Raw genomic sequence first — 21,301 nt, forward strand, 5'->3', positions numbered from 1 at the left:
AGGAAAGAAGAATCAAAAGACTGCTTGAAAAATGAACTCCTTTTTAGAGCAACTATAGTTTGGTTTTAAAGAAGGTCGTGCTCATTTGTTTGTTTTTTTTTTAATCTGAGCCTGTCAATGCATCTCTGCATTAGTTACAGTCTCAAGTTTATCAGTTAGTATTTGTGATGCAGGAAATTTGTATTGAGAGAAGTGGGATTCCTCCCAGTTTTGTGTGGGATTGAACAATGGCACATTTTAAATGTGGGGTGTCTCTGCCTAATGAGAGACAGCTGAGAGGTGTGGGTGGCCAGCTCTGTTCTCCTAAGAGAACTGTGTCATGAAGTCTGGTGCATATTTTGGGTTGTTTTTTTTCTTTTTAGACTTGGATAAAACACTTTTGCCTGGCAAAGTGCATGTCTGCTCCTTCTCCTACTTAAGTTGCTGGCAAATCTCCCGTTGATTTTAGTGGAAGCAGAACTGGACACCAGCTGGACCCAACTTCATATTTGAAAGTGCTTTTTTCCCTGGTGTGAATAAACGCCCCAGTGTGCAAATAACTGTGCTGTTGGGTGTCATATTTTATTGGTGAAAATATATCACTTTCAACTATCAGTTGGCTATGAAAACATCTTGTTGCAAAAAGATCAAAACCAAGAAAAAGCTCACTCTGTGTAAAAATAAACAAACAACTCCCCAAAACAAACAACTTCTCCCAATTCGTGAGCCCCCTGGAAGTTGCTGGCATCATGAAAACAGAAATTTTCCACTTTGTGGACATAATAGGAGTCAAGACTTCGGGGCTCTCTTCCAAGCCCGTGCTTGTGCAACACCATGCGTGTGGTAGCCGTGGCCTCAGCTGATCTCTTTTGGAGACAGGGAGATTTCTATGTCATCTTGCATTTCAAGAGCAGGTTGTATCATAATTTAAAGACTTTTAAAACCAATTGTGGTATCTCCGCAGAAACCACTTGCACAAAACTCCTTCTCCCACCATGTTTTGTCTCCAAGAGAAATAACGGAACAAAATGGGTGAAAAGCAACAACAACAAAAGCAACTACCAAAAAAATCATCCTGAAACAGGCACTCAGACTAAGTAGACTAGAAATTTCATTTATAAATAATGACAAGAAGCATGTAGAAGTAGAGGTCTTTTAAACAGCCTTCATTGAAAGCCTCATCTATATTTACTACAGGAAAAGGTAGCATGATGTCTTCATAGATTATGTGAGATGACATATTTTTTTCATCCAGCTTGTTCTTCTAATGTAGACCACAAGATCTTCAAATAGTTTCTGTCTGAGAAGCCACCTAGTCGTGGTTTAGTAACTGCCAGCAGTACAGACTATCACACCTCTTCTTAAGCTGTTCCAATAGCTAAATGCCACTACTGTTACATAAAATAAAAATAAAATTCATAACCCACAAACTGAATAACCCAGCTGCTTCTACTTCTTTTCTAGCTGAATTTCTCCATTTTCAGCTTCTAACCAGTATGTCTTGCACCTTTTATCTTTAGACTGAAGTCATCCATTATATCAGATTTCTTATGTAGATAGTCAGAAACAGAGTTCATGCTTAGACTGATAAACTCAGTAGATTGAATGCCTTGAATTTCTGATGAAAAGACTTGTTTTATTCTCTAATCACTCTCGTGGAGCTTCTCCAAACCTGATCCAATTTGTCAGCATTCTTGAACTGTGGACACTAACTTGTGATGTGGTATTATTGCTACAGTAATATGCTCCTGCATGTGAATAAGTGAGAGAGTCTCACAAATCCCACATAACAGCTCTTGTTACCCTTTGCAGAATTGTGGGGTTTCAGGAGTTGTCATTGCACTGATTTTTCTCCTGGGCTTTTCATTCTTCCCCAAAGTCATGACCTCCTAGAACAGAATCCTCCATTTTTTTGGTGCGTTCTGTATTTTATTGTTAATAAGACATACAGAGGTTTGGACATAATGACACTCATATTGTTTACTTCTAGTCAGTTTTATAAATGATGCCTAAATTGTTAGCAGTGACTTGACCTTATCCCCTCTTTTTTGTGTGTGTGTCCTTTCCAAACACAATTAATAATTATTTTCTGTATGATTTAATTTCATTAAGAAAAGCCTCAAATGAGGCAGACAATACATACTTCATGAGTTTGTGCATTAGAAGCCCATATATTTGTTTATGATTTCTTGCTTTAAATTGCACATTGAATTCTATCAGTCACTGAGTTGTTAAGCCATTTGATAACTATCCTTCTGGGCTTACTTAATCAAAAATTTTGCCTTACAGCACTGTGTCACAGTGCACAGTTTATCCAACTTTACCAGAATGATATTTTTATTTTTAGCAAAAGCAGAAGATAATCTTCAGAAGTTTCAGAAGGTCTGTTTTGGCAAACCTGTATTGAGGCAATTATTACAACATGATGCCAACATTAAAACTGCCATCAGTATATAGTAACTTCTTTTAATTTTGTGTTAATGGAATGCAAAATCAGCCATTCCTTTGCCTCACCCAGAACTGACATCAAACTCATGGCAGGGAGCTGGATATCATTAAAAAGTGTAAGTACTCCCTGGTACTTTTGGAAAAGTATCATTGCATGTGACACATCTCAGAGTTCTCTGGGATTTTGTGTCTCTTCCAAACTTTCTGAAAATCTGTATTAGTAGACCAGAGATCCCCAACAGCTCCTCTTTTATACTTGGCTGCAAATTATTAATATATGAAGATTTAATAAGCCTAGTTTTCATATCTCTTCCTGGATTAATGCTGAAATATGCTCATTACATCATCCACTGTATCACTGGTTGGATGTAGCTACCTTTTCTGTGTAATCACTGATAATCTGAGCATTTCCACTTCATTAATTTAATACAGATTAAGACCCAAAAGAGATCACCAGACCCTCTAGTTCAGCCTCCAGAGCATTATATGTACAATTCCAACTCCTTAAGCAGTGTGCAGAGTTATATAAGGCAGGATAGATAAGTTCTGGTGTGTAATAGGGAGAGGTGGTACTGATGCAGGTATCCATGATAAGCCTTAGGTACCTCTCAGCCTTTGCTTCCTGCACATCCTCATGTGGAACCAGCCTTTTGCAGACTCAGAGAGGGCAAGTGAATGAACCATTGTATTAAGGCCTTTAAATCAAGTTTAAAGACCAACGAGTATAATGAAATACGGACTGAGAAAATGGAATTTGTTTGTCTACATGTTCCTACTAGAATAATTATTCCCTATTGGAAACTTTTGCCTGTCAATCCCCAGCTATTTAAAACTGCAACAACAATATCCAGTTGTTGCTTTCTTGTGTCCTCAGTCTTTATCCTAGCTTTTGTTAGGGACAATGCTGTGGTATTCATCAGCTACAATAAGACTGTTATGTTTCATTGTGTTTTTTCCAAAGCTATACAATGTTCTATCCATTATGGAAGGGTTGCAGTCAGCTGAGTGATGTTTACATGTCACTTCCATACCCTAATAAGAGGTATAAAAGAAAGTGTATTGTAGCCAGCAGGGGACAGTTTCAGTATGGAAGGCCAGGACTTCTGCCTCATATAGAAATGTAATCAAGGAAGATAGCACTGCCCTGCTTAGTGTGCTCTTATTTTTGGCCTCTGCTTTAGTGCCACAAGTGTCAGTAGTAGCTGCAGCAAACTGCTTATTCATGCTGCTGCTGTGATCGTTTGCTTTTGGGCAGTATTAATTTTGTGGCTGTGCTAAGTTAGGAACCCATTCCCAGGGACATCAATGGCGTGGCTGTCTGGCTTGTCCTGGCAGCGGCCGGACAAGCTCGTCCATGTGATGGGGCTGTTCTTGACTGTGTTTGCTGGCATTCCCATAAAAGCATTCCCACACACCTATGCCAGCAGGATCAACATTTTTTCTGGAAGCTGGGTCTTTCCAGCTTTTTCTAGGACAGTGCCTCACAGTCACATGGGGGTGATGGGTGTTTCTGATACATTCCTCGGGCATTTCTCTGTGCATTTCTCAGCCCCGGTTCATGTGGCTGGGCCCTTCTGCTCTTTGTAGTGGCAGCTCATTTCACAAGACTCATGGAAGTCATATGGCTGCCTGAGGTCATCACAGAGGAGATGAGGATCCCGAGTTTGCAAATATGTGGGTTGAGCCTGGGGGTGCGTTTCTGACACAGCTGTCAGGCAAAGCAGAGGTTCCACCACATTTCTGCTTCTCAAACACGGCATCTTGACACTTCAGCTTCTGGGAACTATAACTATTGTCTGGATTCATGGGAGGTTGAGAGAGAGTAGGAATCCTAATAATTAAGACTTCTTGGAAGAAGAAATGAAATCTGTTCCTTAGTTTGGATATGGGTGGAGCAGGATTCCTTCCCCTTTCTGTAGCCAGCTGGAGAAACATCTTCATATCCCCTGGTGTCTTTGAAGGTAACAAGGCAGGAGGAAGATCTGAGATGTGCTGGTAGTTACTTGCTTTGAGGTATTCAGACCCCAGTGCTAAATCACTCAGTGTATTAGTCAAAAGCTATTTTATGGTTTTAAACATTCTTCTTGATAAAATAAGGGCTGTTTTGGTTGAACAATAAAGCTCGTGACCACAGGTAGTATTCTTAACTATCTATAGATGGCTTTTGGTGTGTCTTCCCATGACTGCTCTGTGACTGTTTATATAATTTACCATTAGTCATCAGCAGACTGCAGAGGTTGCTGGTTGAGGAGGTTGACTCAAAGTGAGTGGTTAGTCAAGTGCTATGGCAAATGCCAGCCTTTCTGTTGAAAAGATCATGTCTCAAGACAGTCCCCATTCTGGATTGGGTCCTAGTTGGGAGCTAGGAAGGGTTTCTGCTCTGTGATCCCAGTTGTGTGACAGTTTTATGATTCTGTGATATATATGCTTGTGAAAGCTTGAACAGGGGCTTTAGCCTTTTTTTCAGTCCATATTTATCAGTTCTGGTGGGAACTCTTGTCCCATCACTAATATGTTTTTCTTCTTCAGGAGATGAGGAAAATGACATTCACTTTGCTGTGAGACACTGGATTTTGGTCCCAGCTAAAGACAGGATGTTGAGCAGGAGGAGCTGGTGCTCTTACCCATCTTAAAATTTCTTATGAGCTTGGTTACTGTACTTGTCCATTACCATACCACTCCAGGTTAAACCCCATCACAACCAGACTGGGAAGGAATCTGTCTCTGTGTGAGGTCCTCAGAGACTTCTGGTTCTTTGCCTTGCTCTGTAGTGCAAAGCACACTGGATTAATCTCACCTGGAAAATCCACCCAGTAAACTCCCTGTAGGTGATGCTTCTTATTTTTCTTGCAGCTACTGTATTTATAGCTTTAGATATTTTACTTTAGGCCTTGTATTTTCCTTGGCTGTATGAGAGAACTCTGTATAGACTATTGTCAAATGAAAACATCAAAATGGGAGAACTAGAAAGAATGGCTGGTTGGTATTGTCAGGCAGCACACAAAGTCCTGCTTTTTGGCACTTTTTTCAGGTGGACAAGGCTATTGTCTTCAAGGCCCATGAAGCAGTGAAGTCCTTCTGTGGTGTGTGGTTGCCCCTGGAAATATTGCCAAGTTAACAGGGAAGTGGGAGTGAGAGTGTCTGGGGCTTGCTTCCCTGCTGCCTGCTGTCTGTGGTGGCCACAGAGATGTTTTGATTGAAAACTTGACTGCTGCACTAATGTGCAGGCACTGGCAAGCTGCTGAATGCTGAGAATGCTTCTATTGCACATATTTTTCAGAATTTTTTTCATTAAAACCAGCAGTTTAGTAAAAGTAGGGAAAAAATGTTCAATTTTAATGCCAAACACTTGAAGTGACCATGTTCCCTCTTCTGTGTTGAGCATTGGAGACCTTACTTATTCCTCTTTATGAAATCTGAGGTTGCACATACGCCTACAATTGTTGTGTCACCTTCTGCCTCTGTAAAGCTGAGTGTTGACTGCAGGTGTTCTGTGGAGACTGAAGGCAAAATAAAAATGCCAAGTAATTGGTACCCCTGACTCTCAATCCAGCGTGTCTTGTGCTGCAGAACATAAGTAAAATGAAAGGGAAGATCTTCAGAGAGCTGCATGCAAATTTTGACTGGTTGTGGTTTTGGAAGTCAAGGAACAAGGCGGTACAGAGAATGCTTTTTAAGCTGTTCTATCAAATGTCATATCTCTGTTTTAATATTTTATGTGATGTGGCTTCTTTCAGATGATCAGCTGGATTATCTGAGATCAGAGAAAAGGGAGTGGTACTACTTAGCTGCAGAAAATAGGAAGAAAGTGCTGCCATGGCAGGGTAGGGCACAGACACACTGACTGCAGAGCACTGGCTATTTGTAGAGTTTGTTTCAATATACACATCTCACAGATAGCCCGTCAGAATTACTGAAGTGGAGGTGTTTCATTTATAATCAATAAGTTTAAAACAAACTTCAAAAAAGTTTATACAACACTATTTTAGAATTTTCCTCCTGGGATTTGTTAGATAAGACCGTTAGATATTTGTTTTCTGGACAACTTTCCTGTTTGTGTGCTTACTAATTATAATGGAAAGACCTACTAAATTATGTATCTGTGTTAAACAGCTTGCTTTTCAAACAAAGGAAATTGGCCACAACTCTCATTTCTTCTATTTTTATCTTTCTCTTAAAGGGCAACACTTTAAGGAAAATCCTCCTGTATCGGTACTTTAAAGGGGAATATGGAAGTGGTATGAATGGGCCCCTGTCTGCCAGCTACAGCAAAACTGCACAAGTGGGAGGTAAATCAACACACATCATTTCAAGAGAGCAAAATTAGCAGCACCATTTTTTCTAATAGGCACATTGGACATGCTCCAGGCATTCAGTTGGTAAATAAATCAAACATGTTCTGTAACCACTTAGAAGAGAGGTAGTATCAGACTCTTCTATTTTTAAGTTGCTCACACTTGTCTCAGATGGTGCATTTGGAGGTACCAAAGCAGGTACGAGGAAATCCCTATCCAGAAATTCAGCAAAGCAGAAAACTTTTGAAGAGAGATGGTGTTGTTTCTGGAAATTAAAAAAATTTTTGACATTCTGATCCTTTATTGATATATGAAAAATATCTAAGGAAAAGCTTTTCACAAAAATACTGGTTAGACAATAGATCAAATTTTCCTGAGAGGTTGTAGAATGTGTCAGTTCTTGTTACAACTTTACTGGACAAGACTCTGACAAACCTGTCCTATCTTCCTGTGGGCAAGAAGTTTCAGTAGATGATCTCTGCAGGTCCCTTATAAGCTAATTTTTTGTATCATTCTGCTGTAGAAGCCACAGGAAGTTACAACAGGGTGGTTTCTAGGAAAGCCCATAATAATGGATGTCATAGGAAATGAGGCTGGAGCTAGGTATAGAGCCAGATCAGAACTGCATTTTGCATTTTCAGTGCACACTGAAAGCATGCCCAGATTTGTCAACTTTTGCAGATGTCACCCAGCTGTTCCTCCTTTACTATTTCAATACAGACTCTGAAAATCTTTGCAGTCTTAACATTCTCTACGCCAAATTTTGCTCTCTAACAAATAAGAGACTGAAGTTTTACTATTTTTTTAGTTCTCTCTAAAAAGTGTGTGTGTGTATGGCATCATCACAAAGTCTGAAGCATTTTAATCACTTTAATCAAAGTATTACTGGCTGATTAAAACAGTACTGTATTTTTACTAATGAAGTAGGTGCAGTTACATCTTTAGAGAAGTAAGTATAGCAGGAAAGATGATCATCTGTGATAATAAAAGGTGGTTGATTTAATGAGCTAATACAATTTAGCAAAATTTCTTCAACCCACACCTTTAATTTGGATTAACTCAAGTCTGTGTTCTTAAAAAAAGCATCATGATGATGATGATGGTGATGATGATGATCTAGGAGTTGGCAAAAGCATTTGGCTGGAAGGTCAGACCCATAACCAGGGTGGATTTACCAGGACACAATTTTAGTGCAGATTAGGCCTGAGATTGAAGAGCAGATTTAAAAAGGGTCTCACAGCATTGACCCTACTCACAGTTTAGTGTATGCAGCAGTGGAATTAAAAAAGGGTTCAGTGAACAAATCAATGTCCTTTCCATCTTATTTATTGTCTGAATATCCTGACAGAACAATGGCTTGGGGATTTGTTTTATTTCTTATTCTTAGAGCCCAACATTGCAGTTTCATACAAAAATCTTGTTTTTATCAAAGGGAACTTTGCCTGACAGAATTTCAAAATTAAATTTATTACATTGCTATTGTGTGCCTTATCACTACTAATAGGTTCATTTTCATGTATGTGTGTGAAGCAAACATGAATGGTAGTTGTATATTTGTCTAATTTGCAGGTGGATTTTCAGGACAAGATGCAGATAAGTCTGGGGTGACTATGTTTGATATCCAGTGCCTCCTGGACAAAGAAGGTGCCTCAGAACTGGTCATAGATGTGATAGTGAACACCAGAAATGACAGGATTTTCTCCGAGGGCATTCTGCTGGGTATTGCACTGCTTGAAGGTGGAAATACGCAAACACAGGTACTTGTTTAATCTGCTTATTCACATATTGATTCTCAGGTGCATGTGGTCTGGAGACAAATAAAGAGAACCTTTTTGCTGTGAGTTCTCTGAGAAGTTTGTCACTAGAATATGTACCACTGTAATGCAAGTGTAAATATGCCCTATTACTATGCGGTAGCTCTTTGGGAGAAGGAAAGGTTTTTCAGCTCTCCCTCTCTGTGTAGCACTGTGCTGCTTTTAAGCTGGTCATTGCCATATCAGCATTATCCCCAGTTATTTTATGTCAGTCTTCGTAAAATTAAAAATTATAATACTTCTAAGTTTATAAAAGCACATTATTTTCTGGAAACCTTCAGAGACATTTATTAAAATCTCCAAAGAGAAAAAAACTTGGTTATTTGAGAAGACCAGTATTCCAGTTGATAGAAAATATTTGCTTTAAACTATGGTTTCTAGGTGTTTTTCTATATATTTGCTTTAAACTATGGTTTCTAGGTGTTCTCGTCCAGATTAAGCCAAATCAGATGTTTGAGGGAATAGAGAGAATTGATATGAGGAGGGAAGGCTGGGAGAATTGGGATTGTTTGCAAACTGTTTCAAATGGTCCTCAGCCTGCTTGACAGTTATACTAAGGGACTGGAATTAATAACCTAAAATAATATTTAATAATAAATTCTGTCTGTAGCACAGAAAATTAATATAATCCAAGCTATAATATTACATATTTGATGTTCCCTGCTTTCTCTTGTTGTTACATAATAAGTCACTTTTCACTTTTATTTGTAGATGGAATATAATGACTAGTAAGTCTGGAGAAATGGAGAGTGTCACAAAGTAATTTAACTTCAAATACAATATTGTGACATTTAAAAGACTGCAAATAGCACAGTTCACCATTTTACCCAAATTTTAAAATATTATCATCAGTCTTTGTTACCAGCCTTGTATATCACTTTGTGAAAGAACTGGTCAGGCAGTGGCCAACATTTGTTCTGTGTAAGTGAAGTAATTATTCATCATTTGTTTCACCAAAAAAAAAATATAGTGTGTTTTTTTATTTCTTCTTCCTTAGAAGATTGATATCTAAAGAATTTTTTTTTGCAGTATTCGACTTACCAGCAACTAAAGGAGCAGAAGAAGTCAGAAAGGTTCTTCAAAGTGCTGTATGATCGCATGAAAGCTGCTCAGCAGGAGATCAGATCCACAGTGACAGTGAATACTATTGATTTGGGGAGCAAAAAGAAGGAGGATGACAGTGACCTCACCATATCTGTTCCCAAAAAGAGAGGTAAGGAGGCACCCCTGGGAAGGAGGGGAGCGGGGCTTTATATTGACACTGCATGTGCTGCACCACTGGTGCACTGCTGAGTTGATCAATAAGCTTTAACATTAATAATTGCCAATTTGCATATTTTGCCTGTTTTTCTCTGAATTACAGTCCATCTCAGGTTGGCCACAAGGAATTAGCTTTAATGAAATCAGTGAAGCTCTGCCAGTTTGCATCAATAAAAGATATTGAGCTGTATTTTTAGAGGAGCAAAAGCAGAGGCTGCTGCTATTGGGGATATTTCACAAGAGCAGGCTCAGGAACTGATTTCCCACCCTGTGGTCTTCCCATTGTTCTCATCATTTATTGTATATGAGAGAGAAATAGTAGGGCTTTTTGTGTTAATGTTCTGTTTCACTCTGGTTTGTGGTTTATTTGGAACATGCTATCCCTGCATGAATGTTGCTTTGATATTCTTTGTGAGTTGCCTAGAGGCCTTTGAAGAGTTAGACACCAACAAAGAAAAAGTTGTATTCATTATTATTGTTTTCTTATTGTTTAATCAAATGGGGAGAAAGACTTTCAAAAATGAAGGAAAACTGTCTTCTTTTCAGTTAAGGATTCAACTCTGCATCTGAAGGAGGGAATGAAAGGACAGTTAACAGAAGCATCCTCTGCAACCTCCAAGGCTTACTCTGTGTACAGAAGAGAAATGGACCCAGAAATAGATCTGATGGGCTCAGGAGCAGATGCTGCAAATGCAGAAGAGAAGTCTGCAGAAGAAGCAATCATGAGCCCTGCCATTGCAATCATGCAGCCAATACTGAGATTTCTTCAGCTGCTGTGTGAGAACCACAACCGAGAGCTCCAGGTAAAGTGTTTTGAGCTGAGCTTTTATAGGGGTGTTGTTAGAGGGGCTGCACCTTCATAAGGGGAGAAAAACACACTTGTGCCTGGCCCCTGTTACAGAATAGGGCTGTCTGAAGTATTGGGTCCAAGGGATAAAAGAAGCATTTTCAAGAACCATTTGGGTTCTGTGATGGAGTTCAGAATTGCTTGGGGGTCTCAGCACAGCCACATGGAGCTGAGCAGGGTCTAAATGTCCCTGTTAGTAAGGTTCCTGTGCACAGTTGGTAGATCACTTACCACAGACTTGAAGAGCACAGGAAGTTTCTGGGTACTGCCCCTTTGCCAAAGTATCACAACTGAAGGCTTTCAGATGCTCTGTGTGTCCCTGCTATCAGTTCTTTTGGTAGAAATTACTGTCCCCATAGCAACCTCTGCAAAATGTATTTTCTGCAAATATACATCAATGCCGTGGTCAGGAGTGGTTCCTCCCCTTCCAGCTGTGGTTGGGGTGGTTTGAGCTGAGCTCCATAATGTGCCACCAGACCTGCTTAGCTGTGGGGAAACAGCTTCCAAGAGAAGGGCTGTGATGGGTGACTGGGAGCAGGTCTGCAGGACATATAAAAGACATTTAAGGCCAGTGCAGATGTTTGCCAAGTTCAGTTTCCTAAGCCTTCACTGCTCTGTGATTTAATCAGATAATAGTTCTCAATTGCTGCATTAAGGCCTAATGTATTTTCTATAGTAGTGCAGTGTACTTCAGTACCTGAGACACACTGGTCATATGGCTATAAATTGTATCCTTCAATGTTTTCATGAAAAAAGACTAAAAGACTTTGTTTGCCTTGACTCTCTTCCTTTTTTTTTGTTTTGTTTTGTTTTGTGTACCTTTCCTCAACCCACCAGAATTTCTTAAGACATCAAAACAATAAAACAAATTACAACCTCGTTTGTGAGACCCTTCAGTTTTTGGACTGCATCTGTGGGAGCACCACAGGTGGGCTGGGCTTGCTGGGGCTTTACATCAATGAGAGGAACGTGGCTCTTGTCAACCAGACTCTGGAAAGCTTGACAGAATACTGCCAGGGCCCGTGCCATGAAAACCAGGTAGGCTCAAGAACTTCTGGATGCAGAAGGCTGTACCTAAATGTTGCTGTCTGGGTGCTTATCACAAACCTTTGAGCATTCCTGATATTGTAAATTCACTTGAAGCTGCTATGACTAGACTTAACATGCTTCAAGCTTTCATGAGGCCTGAGTGACCCTTTTAAGTCAGAGCTCAAAACAGACTCTTCCTGTAGTACCTCTTCTTCCTCTGAGAGTTGGCAGACCTTTTGGAGGGAGTTTCATGTTTTATGTTGCTGTGTCCATGGCTTAACCCTCACTTTGTGAGACTGGATCTGGAGTCAGAGTTTTGGAAGTGCATTGCAAACACACACTGTTTGTGTTTCAATGTGTTTCATTTTCACACATTTTGCCTTTGGTGGTGTTTATACATCTTGCTAACACTTACTTTCCTTATTTCACATAACTGCCACAAAGTTTAACTTACCCTCCTGCCATACCACCTAGCAGCATCTTTAATTATGGTATCAGTATTGAAATGGATGACACTAAAGACTATGCTTCTGATCTTCTGTGCCTTCCTCACTGCAGCCTTTGGAAGTCACACAGCTGTGACCTCTGGTAAAAGTCTCTTTAGTGCTATGCTGAAGAAGTATAGAAAGCTAAAGGATGTGGTTACATGCTGCCATATTTGATCTGAAGATAATTAAAGTTGCAATAAAGTTGTCATAGTGGACGAAACTGCAGAATTTTTGCTATAGATTAGCAGTGGGAAAATTGTGGTGAGCAAATGACAGAAGCAATCTGTTCTCTATGCTAGAAATAGCTGAAGAAATACATGCAATATTAATGCTTCTTCATTAATGTGCTCCAATGAAATGTAAAGTGCTATTACGGCCATTGCTGGTAATCATCTGCCTTTACCTGATATTTTAAAAACAAACAGAAGTCCTTTAGTGGACTAAATTTTGAACAGTAATATTTAAACCACTTCTGGATGGGAAAAACAACTGTAAAAAAGCATAACAACAGGACTGAAGACAAAAAACTGTTACAAGTCAACATGTTCTCCAACAAAGTTATGTGAGAAGCACTGGAGGAACACTGATATGGAAGGGAATGATGAATTAAACTTTATTACTTTGACCTATCTGCTGGGAAGTCACTCAGGATTTGAGTTGCACTTGTTTACACCAACTGCAAATCTAATTCAATATATTTCAGGGGCAAATGCCCCACACTCTCTCATTTTCATTTTTCCCCTTCTCTCTGTCTTCCTGGAAAACTTTTCCTTTCCTGTTGTCCCATAAACCTGCCAGAGGAATAAGTGCCGTAGGCTCTTGTATAACTGGCTGTTATGCACTAGGCCTAGAAGGTCCAGAACTCCAGCTGTAAAGGCATTTGGGAAGTACCACTGCTCACAAATACAGTTTTAAATTCCATATCCAGAAATACTCTTCTTTGCAGGACATGTCCACGTTCATGGAAAAAACTTTGATTTTCATGAACATTTTGTACTGTAACAGCAATATTAATGCTGGCTGCTGAGGGCAAATGAAGAATCTGAGCGTGCAAATTTGGTTGTGCTTGCAGTCAAGCTTCTCTTTTATGTCTGAGGCTGGCATGTGCTCAGCTGAATCTGGCAGTGCTCCTGAGGGCTGCTGTCTGCAAGTTGTGCCGCTTGGTGCCAAGCCCTGTGGGATTCTCTGGGAGCAGATTTTTGCTTGCACCACCTTTTTTCCAGTTGGGTATTTCCCTACTGGCAGTGTTTGGGTTAGTTCTGTACACACAAGTCTCCCCCTGCATTTCTTGTGGTGTATGTTCAGGCTGTTCTGCTTTGACTGAAGGTTTCATTGCTCTTGGAAGGTGTTTTAAGTTCTGGGTCCTTCTTTTAGAAATTTGCTGATGTGTATATTCTCTTGCTCCCTCTGGCTGTATCATCTCCCTCTTTGTCCCACTCCTCCCCTCCCTTCTGCCCCTACCCCATTCCCTTCTCTTCTCTTGTTTTGCAGACATGCATAGCCACCCATGAGTCTAATGGGATTGATATTATAATTGCTCTCATCCTGAACGACATAAACCCCCTTGGCAAATACTGCATGGACTTGGTGCTTCAGCTCAAGGTACAGTATATGGAAATTTGTTTATTTGAATTTGGGCAGCAACAGAAGACATACCTATGGGAGAGCTCTAGGCAGCCTGACATTTACTTAATCTTACCATAGCACAGTATGCTCAGAAGCCTTTGCAAAACAAAATCTTGCAAATGAGTTCATCTCAGCTTCTGAATCCTTACCAAGCCCTCTGCCACAGGCCTTTTGACCCACTGCTATGTTGGGGACTATGTCTCAACTTTTTAAAAAAAATCCTATCAATCAGGCATAACACAGCTAGCATGAAAAGTCTGTATTGTGATGTAAAATCTCTCAAGATTGATAAACAGCCACAGCCACACTGTACAGGCATGCAGCAAGTCAGGCATGCTCTCTAAATACCAAACTCTTAAAAATTATTTGAGAAGGAAATGCTGTGAAAAAGAGCAATACATCAGGTGACCTGCAATGTCAAATAAAGTTGAAACAAGGTTCAAGTAAATTGTACCTTATTTCCCTTCTCAGTGTCCTCTGAGGGGAAACACAAAATGTGGAGTGTGAGGGCAAAGCCTAGAGAGGGAGGGCTTGTAATGTAATTTTGTTCTGTGTTCTGGGGAGGGTTGGATAGGCTGGTAGATAAGTTTCTCCTGTCTGTGTGCCAGTGCATGCAGAGGGGAGCTCTGCAGCTGCACTGTCTGCCAAGCAGGGTAGAATCTGTCCAGGAGGAGCCCTGGGTTATTGCCTTTTCTTGCCTCCCAAATTAAGTATTTCCATTGCAGATGATCTGTTTCCTCCCCAAACCAGAAAATTCTTTGTGGTAGCTGCATTGCATCATATTGGCAATGTTATACATGTCTAATAAAATAATTAATATAGCTATATATCATGTACAATGAAACATTGAATCAACAGTGCCTTACATATGATTTTAATAACTGTAATTACTTTTTTGAATGGCAATGTAATTCAGGCCCCCCTCTAGCAAAACACTTAGGCAGACATTTAACTTTGAATATGCAGACAGTTCTTTTGAAGTCCGAATTCAGTCTCTGTAAAGATGTATCTGCATTCTCTCCAGTGCCATTTTGATTTGCCATTGCCATGAGGCTAGCACATGCTTGTAGAACAGCTTTTCTGTGTGGTGACCAAACACAGAGCTTAGAGACACCTCTGCAAGGACCAGTGTGATCCTGCTCACTGGAGGCTGGCTGTGCTCAGACTCATTCAATTAGCAAAAATTGTGGTGAATGTAGCAGAGGTTCAGACTGTGGAAATGATTCAGATTTGCAGAATCACAGAGTCATTTGCTTTAGTAGGGATGCCTTGAGGTTAACTTGTCCAAGTCCTCTGCTCAAGCAGGATCAGCTAGAGGTTTCTCAGGATCATGTGCAGCTGAATATCTCCACAGCTGGAGATTCACAACCATTTTGGGCAGTCTATCCCACTGTCTGATCCCTCTCACAGTATGAAAGTGTTTCCTGGTGTTTAGATAGAATTTCATGGGTGTTTTATTTTGTCTCTTGCTCTCTCACTGGACACTGGTGAGAGGGGTCTGGCAGCCTCTTCTGCATTTCCTCCCACCAGGTAATTATACACATTGATAAGATTCATCTAAGCCATCTGTACTCCAGACTGAACAGTCACAGCTTTCAGTGGCTTCTTATATGAAAAATGCTCCATTCCCTTTATGGTTTTTATGGCTTTTTGCTAGACCCATTCCATTATGTCCATATCACTCTTGTACTGGATGTGGACACGTTGCAAGATGTGATCTCAATAATTGGATCCAAATTAAGAAGCTGCTGGTTTTGATTTTGAGTGGCAACACATTGAAGTAATAAAGCAATGAGTTTACCAAGTAATATTTAACTGTCAGTGTTCATAGGCAACTTTGAAGTTGCAAATACATAAATTTTGCACTGAAAATACAGAATTCAAAGTATGCAGGCCTATACATTTACACTTACAAACAAGCTCAGATACTGTTTTCAGGGAGCATTATATGTTGAACTTACACCCTCCAACCACAGGAAAGGCAGTGCAGAGTTCTATTTTCCCATGCCATCTTAGTTTAGCTTGTTTTGCACTTAGTTTTTGATGTGGCATTTAATTACATCTTCATGGATTACATTTTCCAGTGGACTCCTGAATCATTTAGTGAGCAGAGCAGACAGTGTTTACTGAGTGCAGAGATAGACAGTGTTCAATTCTGCTTCTTTTCATTTCAAGTGTGACCCCCTGGCCTTCCTTACTGACCAGTGTGTAAGCCCTGGCACAAAGTAAGAGCTCAGTATCTGCCACAGATATTGAGTGACAGGATGAAGAGACATTGCCAGTCTAAGAGTACAGAGAGTCTAAGACAAGTATCTTCTTTTTTTCCCTCATAGCTGTATCTAGTTGCTTCACTCATTAATTTATTTTTCCAAAATTTTTATCAGGAGATGAGACGGGAGCCCAGGTAAAGGTGAAATGAAGAGTAGAAGTGCTTTGGACTGCACTGTTTTTTAGCACCTGGAAATTGATTTTTCACTGTACTTATGTGTTACGAACTTCATGCTGTGTTTTCCAAGTGATGGATGTCTTTTCCTCATTGATGTTTTCCTCACATTGATGTTTGGGATTAGATCCTAGGCTCTCCAGATATGCAGAAAGTGAGGAATAAGTAGCCAAATAACCATCACAAACGCCTGCTGTAATTCTATGCCATAGCAAGGCACTTCTGCTGAGTCAGCAGCAAGAAGCTGGCTGTTGATGACACAGAGTCCTACCTATCCTCTACCTTTCCCAGCTTCCTGGAAGCTGCAGCAGGCTTCTGTCCATCTCCAGGGTTGTCTGCACTGGCAAAGAGCTTCAAAGTCCTCCTTAGCCATAAGTGAGTGGACTGATGCCTTCCTCCTGTTCCCTCCCTTTCCTTACCAAGCTACCTGGGAACCTGGCATGGCCCCTTCCCTCCTCCTCAGTTTGAGATCCTGTCAATGCTACCACTACTGACTTGGCCACCACTGTAAGGGAAATCTGCAGCAGAAGAGGAAGCATCCTGCTTTTCAGAGCAGCATCCTGTCAGGAATCCTCGTCAAAATGCTGTTCTCTCCCTCCCCCTGTTCTCATTCACTGTGCACATTCAACTTCTGCAGTGTTGGTTGCAAGGTAGAGAGTCTGATTAGACCTTTCCCATGGATGGTCCTGATTTGATTTAGAAGCAAAAGGAAAGAGACATGGCAAAACTCGTATGGAGTGCTATTCTCCTTGAGCCAGTCCCAGTTAGGTCTTTTCTTCCCATCTCTTTTTCTTTGTCCTTATCTCATTGGCAAGCTCAGGCTCCTCTCTCCTGGCTTCTATCTTACTCCCAGTCTCTTCTCCCAGAAGTTTTTAATTCCCCAGTTACATACAACTCTTCATTCTAATCTACTCTCCTTCCATTTACCTTCAGTCCTCCAGTCAGAGGTGTTTAATCCTCAGCCTAACACAGCCCTGAGCAGGCTGCTTTGAACAGGGGCTGGACTGCTGCAATCTTAGTCCAGAGGACAGCTTTTAGTGTATGGTTTTATGATCCACCCTGCACAATTTTGTGATTCTGTGCTCACCAAGAATAACCCTTGTGAGTTTTTAGCTGTGAAATGAGTGTGTTTCTGCTCTATAGTACTCAAATTGTAATTTACTAAATGCTTCTGAGTTGGACAAGTTTGACTGGGAGACTACAACTCGTGTGATTGTTCTATTGGCCTCTAGTGCTCTGTATTTTTAGGTCTATTATCAAAACTTGTAGATACAAAGGCTGCTTAAAACACAAGTTGCTTAAACATGTAGGGAATAACATCTTTCTTTTTGCCCCGGCCCCAAAAGCAGCTGAACCCTTTTCCTCTGAAAGTGCCCATGCCAATTGTCTGAGGCACATCCTCACTGGAGAAATTTTGGCTGGAATCATTGATAATGGTAATAAGCACCTGAGAATGAGGCTGTAGGGTGGGTTGGCATATTTCCTGGCCCCTACCTCTTCCCTAGGGACTGTCTCATGCTTCCAAGTGTTCCAACAGCTCAGTCTGTAACAGGGAATGATGGGGATGCTGTGACAGGTCAGCCAAGGCAACCCTGCTCTGCCAGAAAGCAGACAAAGCTCCAGAACCACTCTTCTTCTCCACTTCACCACAGCTGATTTAACTGGGAGACAGGCAGGTCTCTGAGGCACCACTGGGCTACTGCAGCTAAAGCTCATGCTGTGTAATCCTGAGTCTTGGGGAAAAGCAGGCAGCTGACAAAGCAAAGGTTGTCTTTATATATTCCCCCAGGAATATTTAGTAGTGAAACAAAATCTCAGGAGTGCATGAAAACAGGTTATTTTGCAGCCTTTCAAATAATAACCAGTTGGACTTCATAAAAACCAAAGGGGAAGGAAACCTGCCTGAATGATAAAACCTTCTGTGTAATATGTTTTGTAATTACCTCTGTTGAGTGCTGTTTTAACAGAAAGCCAAGGCAAAAATTGCTAGGTGGGAAATAAGGAAAGGAAATAGAATTTAATTTTGTATGCACAGTCTGCAGCAACACTCTGTATTTAAGTAAAATATTTTTCAGTGTTTAAAATTTTCATTCCAATACAATGTGCAGAGTTAGTGTTACAGTATGCTGACACTAAAAAAACCCTATTAAATATGTCAGTAAAATAAAAGATGCAAGTGGTTGAAAATCTTATCCACTAAAAAGTGGTCCTCATAATCTCAATTAAAACAAATGCAAGGGTCATTAATCCATGAAAGAGATTTAAAATTTGCATTAATTTGGTTTTGTACCTCCAGAACAATGCCTCCAAGCTTTTGCTGGCTATTATGGAAAGCAGGCAAGACAGTGAGAATGCGGAAAGAATCCTTTTCAACATGAGACCAAGAGAACTGGTGAGAAAACTTGTGAATATTCATAAATCTTTTGGCTGAAAAAAAATCTGTCATTAAAACATTTTTAAAATGATCTGTATCTAAGCTGAGAAGTGTTGGCAGCGTATGGTGGCACAATGTATCAGGATAGTATACTAATTCACAAAATTACTTTAAAAGGATCAAGCATGCCTGATTTCAGTCTTTACGACTTCATTATTTTTATCCGTTCCAAGCACTTTTCTTTAATTGTTTCCTAACTAAATTATCATATTCTGGTAGACTGTCTTCAAGTGCAGTTTGTCAGGGGCTGGCAAATTAAGCTTGTACAGTTCGTGAAGCAGTGCTAACAGAAATGTGTGTGTGGACATATATTTAATATACATGTATGTTATTTATTTATGTCTTGTGAACAAAGAGAGTTCCAAGCGGTTGTTGCTGTGTTTTGGAACAACACTAATGTTTATGGAGGTCTCCAGGAACTTTAAGTAGGTTGCAAATATGGGGGAGTAATTTCCAATACCACTTGACTGTGTAACAACAGAGACTGAGAGATCTGGGAGTTCTCGAGGGATTCTGGGGAAGAATCTGGGAACATCTTCCCTGCCCTTAGGCAGAGCCCTTGCTGGTTGCTGGTTTCAGGGAATCACCACTGAGGTGGCATCTCAGCAGGATGAGGCCATCCCTAGGGTACAACTGCAGGATCAGGCCTTGTGTGGAGAACCGTATGGTGGTCCTCTAAGAGGCTTTTGAATATTTGGCACCCTGCCCAGATCTTCCTTTCCTTTTTGGCTTAGGTGTGGTTTTTCCTGTGAAATTGTGTTGCTGCCTGCTCTGGCCAGAAGATCATGGCTACACTCCTAATGCTACACAACAGTCCCTACCATATCTAGACAAGCATTTGTGAAAATACCTGCTCACAAAAGCTCATCATTCCTCTTCCTTTCTCATGGTTGCTGATGAAAAATGTAGTGGTTTGGAACTTCATAAATCCTTCAAGCTTGTCTTACTCAGAAAGTGTTTCTCAGGCTGCTCGCTCTTCTTGCAGGACTGCAGGGCACCCATGCAGGCTGGAGCTGAGCAAAGTGGCTGTGTTCAAACACAGTGTAGTTTTTCCCCAAGAACCACATTTATTTCATCTCTCCCTGACTGGGTTTATGTTGCAGGTGGATGTGATGAAGAATGCCTACAACCAAGGTCTGGAATGTGACCACGAGGAGGAGAATGGAGATGATGGCATCTCCCCAAAAGATGTTGGCCACAATATCTATATTTTGGCACATCAGGTATGTCTTATTTGTTTTGTGACAGCTTCCAGAAGAGCTTTACATGGATAGACTCCACATTGTCACAGATGGAGTCATGCACTTCAGGGGTAAGAGAGAAGTAACAATGTGTTTATTGATGAAAACCAAAGTTTGGTAGCAGATGTGGCAGTGGGTTAACAAGGTTCAATGGCAAGGCACACTTGCTTGTTTGCTGCATACAGGAAAGGCTCAGCCCACACTGTCAGGGAGACCTTCCTGTTGAGTCATAATGTTAAGGAAGGATCCCTTTGCATTCTAAACTCCTTCTCAGATGGGAGTTTAGGTGCAGCTGGATCCAGTCTTAATCCCAGCTTTTCCCAGCTGTTTGGCTGAAGGTTTATCTGCACATGATCAATCCATTATATCATTTAGCTAGCAAGAATTCAGAGTTTAGCATGCTCTGAACCACTTACCAAGAGTCTCTTGTAGTAAGGAATCCCTCAGTCTTGAGAAGCAACCTTGAGAGCCATTCCTTGTCTAAGGGGAGGGAGATCCTGAATATGTTGGACCTCTCACTGTTGTTATAACAATAACAAATTGTTATTTGTGTGAAATAGCAATGTAGAGCAGAACAGTGACTGTCTGCTTAGCTCTGTCTTCTTTTAACATTAACAGATCATTTATATCAATCAAATAATAAATTGTGTTACCATTACTGGTGTATTTCAAATAGTTCCTTCCGTTGTGATACCAACTGAACTCGATTTCAGAAGATTCCTATTATTTTAGAAATATTGCTTTGCCAATAAGAATAATTGGGCCTTTTCACTGGTTTCTCCTTTCAAATTATGCTGGAGTGCCCTCAGGCATTTTCCGATCACTTTTACTTCTCTACTGGTAAAGGTAGAATGTACACTGGAGGTTGTTATTTAATGGGATGTTTATTCTTCAGAGTAGCTGGTGTCAAAAATAGTTTATCTTTCAATTATGTTCAGAGTATTGAAAAGTTTTTTGTAATTGAAAGAATAAGGACCACGAACTTCTTGGTTATATCATAAATTACAGCATTTGGTATTTCATATAAGGGCCAAATTTTTAAAAAATCTTTTTCTCTAAGAAGAAATAAACAGATGGGGATAGGGAGTGTTCCTCATTCCTTATGTTTATTAAGTGTTGTTAGGAATTGAATACTCGGTGGAAAAAAAAGAAAACAATCTATAGTACAGTAGTGTTATGCAATATTTTTTTCAAGCAAGGAATGCAGAAAAACAGTTCCTGAGTTATGCTGGTGTGCTCGCAGAACATTTAAATAAGTAGGTATTGTTATTATGTTGGTAGTGGTGTGGTTGACCATGTTCTACTCTTTTGCTGTGTCTGGGGCTGTACATAAGATACTCATCATAGATGATAGTATTTTTAGAAAGCATCTGCAGCTCCTTACCTTGTCTGAATTT

General features: G+C 40.3%; 1 protein-coding gene across 1 annotated transcript in view; it reads left to right on the top strand.

The window, feature by feature from the left end:
* Positions 1-21,301, top strand: part of ITPR2 (inositol 1,4,5-trisphosphate receptor type 2) — a 243,390-nt gene that overhangs the window by 158,623 nt on the left and 63,466 nt on the right. Inside the window, exons 38-45 of the mRNA XM_036405007.1 lie at positions 6,608-6,716; positions 8,292-8,479; positions 9,566-9,749; positions 10,343-10,599; positions 11,481-11,681; positions 13,652-13,762; positions 18,526-18,621; positions 19,767-19,886. Of these exons, the coding sequence (XP_036260900.1) occupies positions 6,608-6,716; positions 8,292-8,479; positions 9,566-9,749; positions 10,343-10,599; positions 11,481-11,681; positions 13,652-13,762; positions 18,526-18,621; positions 19,767-19,886 (1,266 nt within the window). The remainder of the gene's footprint in view (positions 1-6,607; positions 6,717-8,291; positions 8,480-9,565; positions 9,750-10,342; positions 10,600-11,480; positions 11,682-13,651; positions 13,763-18,525; positions 18,622-19,766; positions 19,887-21,301) is intronic.

Source organism: Molothrus ater, chromosome 5, assembly GCF_012460135.2.
Source record: "Molothrus ater isolate BHLD 08-10-18 breed brown headed cowbird chromosome 5, BPBGC_Mater_1.1, whole genome shotgun sequence".
In the NCBI taxonomy this organism is placed as follows: Eukaryota; Metazoa; Chordata; class Aves; order Passeriformes; family Icteridae; genus Molothrus; species Molothrus ater.